Raw genomic sequence first — 9421 nt, 5'->3', positions numbered from 1 at the left:
AAGCACATTGTGTCCATGACGTGTGAAGAGCTAGCTGAACGATTTGAGGAGGTGAACATGTTTGTTCAGGTTGCAACATGATCTAATCTCACCTCATCTGTTACTGTCCTGACTTTCATCTTATTTTAACACACCTTGTGTTATCTTCATTTATCTCTCCTCTCATGTCGGGTCAGATCCTCTATTTTACCACTGAATTTCGTCCGGATGGGATCCGGATTGCGGATACATCAGTATCCGCAATCCGGATACTGTACAAATAAATCCGGATTTTCCTATTTACTTAGAATGGAGGCGTTTAAAAAAAAAAAAGTATCTTGTAAAATATGCATTCAATCCAAAAATCAGTCATAAAGGCGATCCGATCCATATCTTCTGGATCGGATCCAGAATGAGGTCAGGAAAAAAGAATTATGGATTCAGAAATCATCTCTGATTCACTTTGACTCATCATGGTTGGTGTATAAAGATACCAAGAACAATGTAGAACCTTTTGGTGCTGATCCAGATCACCGTGTGGACGGTGTAGATCCAGTTAGGAGGGGAACGAGCTGCTTGGGGGAGGTCTGTGCTCTGAATTCTGATTTCCTTCCCCTCCTTCTTTCGCAGGATGTCGGCGTCTCGGAGCTGCTTGTGCTGCGTTAAATATTTGATGTTTGTCTTTAATCTCATCTTCTGGGTCAGTATGCATCTTATTACATTTCCCAAATAATAAACATAGAGATTTCTTTGTGAGCTCTGTCTAAGACTAATGGAGATTTAATACAACATTCCGAAGACATGCGAGATCACATGTCGCCCTGATATTCCCCGTCAGAAAGGGCAATGTTTCCTGATGAACTCTTCACTTTTCACATCCAATGTCCTGAAAAGCTGGGAGGATGCGGCCTGTTTGGCGTCGGCGTCTGGCTGTCCTTCACACAGACGGAGTTTTCCTCTCTTCCCCTGTCCTTCCCATCACTCTCAGCTGCCAATCTTCTGCTGGTTGCCGGTGGCATTACCATGGTAACTGGCTTCCTGGGCTGCCTCGGCGCATTGAAGGAGCAGCGCTGCCTGCTGTTCATGGTGAGAGGATCCCACTTTGTTCTAGTTATCCTCGCCGAAGGGGAGGCGAGGGTATTGCAATTGGGTGCATTTGTCTGTCCGAGCGCATAACTCAAAAACTAGTGACCCAATCGACTTGAAATCTTTACACAAGCAAGGTTCTGTCCGTGGCTCGGTCCTCCCCGAGAATGGCGTTGATCCGGATCTGGATCCAGATTCTAGAATTATTTTTACATCTGGAATTGTGCCTGTGCTGTAAACTGCCACTTTAAGAGGGAGGGACACGAATGGCATGATGGGAAAAAGAGTCCAGAAGGAGTCTTGTAGTACGTTCCGGAGCAGCAAGCTAGAGCAGGTTTGGCCCCTCTGATCCGGAAGCCCTGTTTACTGTCTCACAAGATCCAATAGTCTTTTGGAGGCGGGGTCTGCAATCTCTGATTGTCGTTTTCTAGTTGATGCTATGTATTGCATAGGCGTTGTCCGTTTATGCTATCGCTAGGAGGCGTGTCCCCTGATGGGGATGCTCAGGACACACCTAGAGGACAGTGTCTCAGGCACACCTGTGGAGTAATCACGCTGTCTAATCAGCGTCTTGATGTGCCACGCCTGTCAGGTGGATGGTTTGTCTCGGCAAAGCGGAAGCGCTCACTAGCACAGATTCAAACAAGTTTGTGAACAACATTTGAGAGAAACAGGCCTTTTGAGTACACAGAAGAAGTCTTAGATCTTTGATTTCAACTCGTGAAAAATTGGAGCAAAAGCAGAAGTGTTGCGTTTATCATTTTGTTCAGCTTGGATGAGCACAGATAAAATGGCGGTTAATGGAAGTTAGAGCTGTCCACTGAGACTGGGAGACGAGGCAGACCAATTTTGATGATTTACTCAGAAATAAGGGCCTTTGTCCCAAGCGGAGGAGTTCAGGTATCTTGGGTTCTTGTTCAGGAGTGAGGGAAGGATGGAGCAGACGGATCGGTGCAGCGATGCGGTCGTCGTATCGGTCCGTCGTGGTGAAGAAGGAGCCGAGCCGAAAGGAGACGCTCTTGATTTACCGGTCAATCCGCGTTCCTGCTCTCACCTACAGTCATGAGCTTTGGGTCAGGACCGAAAGGACAAGATCCCGGACACAAGCGGTCCAAATGAGTTTCCTCCGCTGGGTGGCTGGGGGCCTCCTTAGAGGCAGGGGGAGGAGCTTGGAGTAGAGCCCGAGTCGGCAGCCGGCCCACTTTTCCTGGATCTTATAATCGCCCCTCACTTTAACCCAAAGGCTGCCTCCTTGTACACACCTTGTGTACTGTGGTAGACTCCGGTCACTTTGGTCTTTGGGCTTAGGGAATGTTCTTACTGTAAGAACACAACCCCCCCCCCCCCCAACCACGAGTCCAGAACCACGAGTGAAGGTGTCTGGGATAGTCCATTGTACTTGAAGCGGTTTGGACTCTTCTGCGCTGCCTTAACCTCTGTGAACATCTCCAGCTGCTCTTCTCTGCAGTTCTTCGTCATCCTCCTGCTCCTGGTTCTGACCGAGGTCACACTTACTCTGGTTATCCACATCTTCCACGAAAAGGTGAGCCGACACACAAATGTAGTTTAAACGAGAACACGGCTATAAAGTGTGATCTAAGTGGCCTCAGCAATGAATGCTTAGATTAAAAATCAATAAAAAGGAGGTGAAAAAGACGTGCGGAAGAAAACATATATCTAAAATATCACAGAGCAATTTTCATTATATTGAGGTTTTTAACTCTGCTGTTACTAACGGAGGTTTCAGGACTTCTTAAAATCATTCCAATCTAATTTTAATCAATCAGTAAATGTTTGAGTTTTAAGTTGATATTCATTCATTCATTCATTCATTTTCCAACCGCTTATTCCGTCATCGGGTCGCGGAATAAGCCAATCCCAGCAGTCAATGGGCGAGAGGCGGGGCTACACCCTGGACAAGCCGCCAGTCCATCGCAGGGCAACACACACACACACACACAACGGGCAATTTAGCGTCACCAATCAGCCTAGGCTGCATGTCTTTGGAGGTGGGAGGAAGCCAGAGAACCCGGAGAGAACCCACGCGGACACGGGGAGAACATGCAAACTCCTCACAGAATGGCCACAAGTCGGAGACGAACCCGCGGCCATCTCGCTGTGAGGCAACAGTGCTTACCACTGCGTCACCGGGCCGCCCAGTTGATAATCAATAACTATTTAATCATTCAACAGACAAAAACTATTCTGTGTGTACATGTCACAAATATTTTTATTTTCAATTCTATGCTATATGATGCAATACAATACGACACAATAAATACATAATAGTATAATGCAGCCTCATGGGTAGTGCAGGTAGCACAGCTAGCAGGAGCTAGCTTTCTCCCTTGGGCCGGTCTCAAGCCCGGATAAATGCAGAGTGTTGCATCAGGAAAGGCAGCCGGGGTAAAAAAAAAAACATGCAAACCAACGTAGCAAGGCTAGAAGCTGAGGAGCAGGATTCAAGTTGTTTATAACGGAGGAGAGGAAAGAGGAATGGAGGAGGAGTTATCTTGAAGGAAGAGTTGGTGCAGAGTGTTCTAGAAGTCTTTAGCTCATGGGGGGGGGGGACATAAAACCAGATGTTGTTGGTAAAGTCATAAAACCAGATGTTGTTGGTAAAGTCTAATTAACGGACAGACACCACAGAGAGGACGATGGGTGCTGCTCAAACCAAAGACATAAACAAGAGGACTCGCTCAAGGGCGGTAGGTAAAACGAAGACATGTCCTCAAATTACACCCCTAAGCCTCGACACGCTGGTGGAGCCTAAACAGCATAGGCTGCAGCCCAATCCCTGATTGGTGGACGGGGGGGACAGACGGCACCAACCAGCAGGCCGAGGTTGAGGCAGCCCACACCCCCTTCTGCTGGAGCCATTCTTGAACCAGAGATCACAACCTGCAATTTGCAATCAGAACCTACGAAAACAAATAGGGCCACCCAAGAGTACATGGTGGAGGCCGCAGCGATGTTATAACGACAACACGGTGCAATGAGATATGACAGGTACAATAGATATGAAGTACACGACATAATAGAAACAATATGATTCAAAACAGCAGTTACTAAAAATGATGGCACGATATGATACGATACACGCTATTGTCCTCGTTTAAATGTATATTGCCTGAATTGATCATTCTTTATTTCTTCAATAGTTGGATTCCAAAGCACAAGGAGACTTAAAGGAGGGCATGAAGATTTATAAATCAGAACCTGGATTGAAACAATCTTGGGACAATGTCCAGAAAATGGTGAGCACCGAATACCTTACATCGCATTACTATCAGACAGCAGAATGATTCATTGGTCAGATGTAGAAGGTAAAACGTTGGTCAGTTTGTTGAGGACGGTGGGGGCCCCTGGCTGGATGTCCAGTTCTCCCTTGTCTATGCAGCATCGGGCCCCATTCTCCTTTTGGGGCTGCAGGGGGCGCTGTGGTTTTGGTCCTCCATTTTAAAGCACATCTTAACCCGTTATCTACGGCCGTAGCGTCGACGCTATTGTTGTCTATGCCCGGCGTTACGGTAATAATGCACCGGACACGGAGAACCGGCGCCGGAGCTCCGGTCCAAGAGACTGACTTTGACCAGCAGGTGGTGCTGGTGCTACGGCCGTAGCGAATGGTTTTCCCTGTTTCGTTACGCAGTGAGAACTGTTATAACAGTAAAACTTCTTGAAGGTGCTGCTCTGTTTAGCATATTAGCATACTTTGCTAGCTCTGTTTTTACTGACTCCGCTTTTCGCGGCTCATCGCTGACGTTTTTTTTCGGGTTTCGTCTCAAATGCCGCCACACACTCGATGTCTTCCACGCCACACTTTAACAGCAAAGGCCGCATATCGCCCGGTCTCCTCTGGAAGTACATCCATACTTCCTGGTCCAACTCTGTCGGAAAGAACGGCTGGGACTTACTCACCATGCCAACGCCACACACGAACACGCGAACCTTTCGTACACGCCGTATGTGACTGATGTGTTTTTCTCCGCCGCCAGTTCAAATGCTGTGGCGTAACCAACAAAACAGACTGGTATGCCGTCCTGAATGGAACGCTGCCCACTTCCTGTTGCTCCGTTGGGACAGACCAGTGTGTTGAGGGTTGGACTGAGGTTGGTGGAGCTGCTCAGATCTCTCGGGGTTGACACAAGCACCAACATTGCAGTAACATAAGTTTGGCGTGCGCTTTCAAGGACCAATATGGAAAGGCTATAAGAAAGCTTGTTCTGTTCTAAACGGAACCCTCCACAGGCAGAGCAACCTGCGCTGCGTAGAATGGAACAAGCGTCAGGGATAACAGAGACACGGTTAGATCAGACACAACATGGTGGACGTTGGATTGCTGAGGAAGCAAAAGAGAACACGACCTAAAGCTGTAGTAAGAAATCTCCAGATTGGATGTGTAGAAGAAGAATTGAGCTATCGGATGACTGCCGGCTCAGATTATAGATTAGTGTGTGAATAATGCAGAAATGTCCACACCTCTAAACTATTTGACTGTGTGGACCTGGACTGTGCGGGAACGTTCTTGCTGTGCAGAAGAATAGAAAACATCCATTTAAATCAGATCCTGACGGCATGGCAGACAGCACTGAAGCTAAGCTGCGGTCTGTAAGCAGTAAGTGCACGGTGGACGTGCAGCTGCTTCTGTTGCTAGGAGACATATTCATTCCAAGTGAGCGTCTGCATCGAGCGCCTGCCCTCCTTCAGACTCTCTCTGTTTGTCTTCTGCAGCCCTGCTACCAGAAGGCAAGGCAGTGGCTGCTGGATAACATCTCCTCGGTCCTGGTTTTTGGAGTGTGCATCGGGGTTGTGCAGGTAACATCATCATCATCATCATCATCATCATCATCAAAAACCCTTCGTGATTGAGTTTCAATCTCTTATTCTCAGCGAGTCAATGAAAAACCCATTATTATAATAACATTCTTACTTCCTTTAATGTTTAGCATCTCACAAAGGTCGGTGTGCGGAACACTCTCTTCTAGAAGAAGTGATGGGTGTCATGTTACACCCCCATATCTCAAGGCTCCAGGCCTCCAGTGGCTGCTCCCCGTCTTTCCAATGCCTATTAACTCAACTTTAATATTTAAAGTTCAATGCCTATTTATGAAGTATGGTCTTTTTACTTTGTGAAGTAAGACTATACCAAGCACAAGCCTAGTCTTCGGCGCTTGGCAGGAGAGTCATTCTACGAGACGAGTGCCATTTGAATCCTCAAAGTTTATAAGGTGTGCCAAAGTGTGTTTCTAAACCCTAAAGCTTTTAATTTAATTGTTCTTCCATTGCTTTTTCGTTGTTTTTTCATGTTAGATGGGGTCCGTCAAGCTCAACCCAACCACCCTTCACTTCACTTTCACGCAATATTGAGAGGGAGTACAAAACAATGTACAAAACACCAGTGTGCACTGTTAATTAGTAAATCTAAATTTGTCACAGTGAACCACCACGTCACAGAGTCATCCTGTTAAAAAGAAATATGGAAATGGAGTAAAATGGTTCATAAATTAATGTTGTATAACATTGTTTTGTGGACTAATCTAAGGACTGTTTTATTTTGAAGTCGATCAATATTCTTTTGTAAAAATAATGACACTGTGAAATTTGTATTGCACGGCTAATGAGCATAAAAATAAAAAATACCGATTAAATTACATACTGTCTATTGATAGTTTCCAAAAAAAGGACATTTTACCAGCATTCTTAAAATGTATTTAATGTACCATCACTCAAATCACGTACATATTGTCCGTGACTGGGTGGCACAAAAATGGCTACAAGGTCTAAATAAAATGACTATTATTCATAAGGACTTTATGCCTGAGGTGGGAAAATATGTTTTCATGGAGGATTAACATCTTTCATGTTGTGGATTTTGAAAAAATGAGTTTGCTCTGCATGAAATTTTTACAAATTGCAAAGTGGAAATGGCACCCGTTTCGGAGAATAACCCAGGAAGTGAAACACGAGAAGCCGTCCAGTGAATTAAATTTGGTGCAGAGTTCTCCAGGAGCCTTGATCCCGGTGACGGCGAGAAGGAGCGTCCAATAGCAGGATGGCTTCACGAGGAAGGAACTCCTGATGGAAGGATTTGGCTGGAGGTTGCCGATTGCCCCAGGGTTAGGGTTAGCTCCCTCTGGGTTTTCCGGTTTCTTCCTACCGCCGATAAAATGCAGTAGAAGTGGAGAATCTATATCGAACGAGTGTGTGAGATCGGGCTCGTCTCTCTTTCCCGTTCAGTGGCTACAGCCTCCTCACGACCCGACAGCACGAGCAGTTGCAGAAAGTAGATCTATTGACTCCGGTTCTGTGGGCGGGGCCGGTTGGGAGTGGGATCCAGCTCGGAGTAGCTCCAGCTTTCAGTCTTCCTTCGCCGGTCGGTCCTGAACGCCTCCTCTTCTTTTGCCAGATCCTGGCCCTGGTGTTCTCCATGCTGATGTACTGCCAGATCCTGTGTGCTGAGAAACACCTGGACTGACGACAACCCAGCTTTATTACAACCGGGCAGCTTTCAAAGAGAAGAACGCATTTCCTACGTCGGTGAATGGAGGATAATACGTTTGTATTTCTTTACTGTGTTTTGTTTGTACAACAAAAATGTTCTTTTTTTTTATGAAACGAAAGAAGCGAGAGATTCGGATTTGTGAAATCCATTCCTCGGGACTGCCCCAAACGCTTTTGTTGTTTCACCAGAACGGGTCGTTTGTTTTTGGCCTGTTCATTTAGCTTATTTGTTGAGCCAAATACTAGTTTTGAGAAATGGAAAAAAAAGAAAATTGTCATAAGGAAAAAGTATTTAAAAACAATTTTGTTTATAACTCCATGTCTCTATAGTTATTCCTAAACCATGTGAGGACTTTGAACATTTGCTGATGTAACAGTTTATATACTTGTTATAATCCCTTCTGTCTCTTCAGCACTGCAGTACTTATATTTCTAATATTTCATTCTAGAATTGTCTTTGTATGAGCCTTTTGGTATATGTCAGTGTTTCTATCTTATTGTATTAGTCTGGTATTAAAGAGAATGTCTGGTTCATGTCTTGTCTGTCATTTCTTACGGCTATCTGTTCTGTTAATACATACCAAATGTGTACTAAAGCAGGTTCTCAGAGTCACATAGGACAAATTCATTCAGAAGCTTATAATGCTGCTGACAAGGCTTCTTTCTGTGGCACGGGCGGACATTATGCACGGCGCTGATAGCGGTGAAGAGATTAATGGTCACTGCGGCTCAACTGGTAACAGCATTCTGAGAGCAGCTGTCGGTACAGGTAGCTTTTCTTTTGGCAGGTGTAACCCCACGCAAGGGCTCTAAAAGGTTGTGGGGCACGATGAAAATGACTGATGGAGCAGTTGACAATGGTTCTAGTGGAAGCAAATGAGCGTAATGATTTTTATTTGATAAACAGGATTTCCCAAGGAGTGGAGGAACATAATGGAGACTCTCAGTTGATACATGTTGTTTGAGGAATATTGCTGGATTCAGTTCATTTTTAAACACGTAGTAAAAGAAAGAAAAATGCCACTAGCCCAGTGGGTATCTCTGCACTACTAAAGGTCTGCACAGAGGAGCTCATGCAGCTCAGCGCCCTGCTTTTCAGCTGCACACAGTTTCTGCCCTCAATAAACAATAAACCACATCCCACGAAAGACAATGATTTTAGACCTGTGGCTACGACTTGGTCATGAAAAGCTATGAAAAATACGTTTTGTTTTAAGGATGAGGTAAAATTAGCACCTGCCTATTCCCCTTCCCCGAAAGGGGTGGGCACTGACAATGCCATCCACGTCATCCATCTCAATGAGAGGCGCTCAAGAGGAGCCTGAAGCCTGTGGGACGATTTGATTTGAGTCCGGATCAATTAGCACAGGTTCCCCACAGGAAACCCGACGTCTATTATTTTACCATTTGCATTTTCAATAACTTAATCTCATAATTCTAACACTAACCCTAACACTTGAGAATATGAACAAATTGACTCCTTGAAGTATAGAACATAGACATTTGAATTTATGTATACAGAGAAATATTTTTTCTTAATCTGAAACTGCAGTATTTTGCAGTTTCAATGTGTTATCTGTGATTTTCCATGAACAGTGAAGAGCATCCATATATTTGTATGCTTTTTTGTCTTCGACATGCAGACACTCAACCAACATTGGTGGCTGTGGCTCGGTTCGTAGAGCCGCTTGTCCTGTGATGACAGGTTAGCGGTTCGGATCCCAGCTCTGTCAAAGCATTTTCAGGTCCCATGAACAGCTTGAAATGGTACAAAGTTAAGAGGTGAACTGCCAGAGGTCAAGTAAACGAGGTAAGCTTCACCAAAACTGAAAGATAATGCGCGTTTCGGAAC

The 9421-nt window shown here is 45.2% G+C and overlaps 1 protein-coding gene across 1 annotated transcript; it reads left to right on the top strand.

The window, feature by feature from the left end:
- The first annotated feature begins 610 nt into the window (after positions 1-610).
- On the top strand, positions 611-8086 carry tspan4b (tetraspanin 4b). The gene is made up of 7 exons (XM_068750016.1): positions 611-679; positions 874-1065; positions 2534-2608; positions 4227-4322; positions 5064-5177; positions 5800-5883; positions 7475-8086. The coding sequence occupies exons 1-7, from the start codon at positions 611-613 to the stop codon at positions 7541-7543; spliced, it is 699 nt and encodes a 232-aa protein (XP_068606117.1). The 3' UTR covers positions 7544-8086.
- The last annotated feature ends 1335 nt before the right edge of the window (positions 8087-9421 follow it).

Source organism: Brachionichthys hirsutus, chromosome 16, assembly GCF_040956055.1.
Source record: "Brachionichthys hirsutus isolate HB-005 chromosome 16, CSIRO-AGI_Bhir_v1, whole genome shotgun sequence".
NCBI lineage: Eukaryota > Metazoa > Chordata > Actinopteri > Lophiiformes > Brachionichthyidae > Brachionichthys > Brachionichthys hirsutus.
Note: the sequence above shows the minus strand (reverse complement) of the source record. Positions and strands in the feature narration are given on the sequence as shown.

Excerpts from the sequence above, each read along its gene's own strand:
- tspan4b (XM_068750016.1), top strand. The coding sequence starts at position 611 with ATGTCGGCGTCTCGGAGCTGCTTGTGCTGCGTTAAATATTTGATGTTT. Across the intron at positions 1,066-2,533 it reads AGCGCTGCCTGCTGTTCATG|TTCTTCGTCATCCTCCTGCT; the intron begins GTGAGAGGATCC and ends TCTTCTCTGCAG. Across the intron at positions 2,609-4,226 it reads TCCACATCTTCCACGAAAAG|TTGGATTCCAAAGCACAAGG; the intron begins GTGAGCCGACAC and ends TTTCTTCAATAG.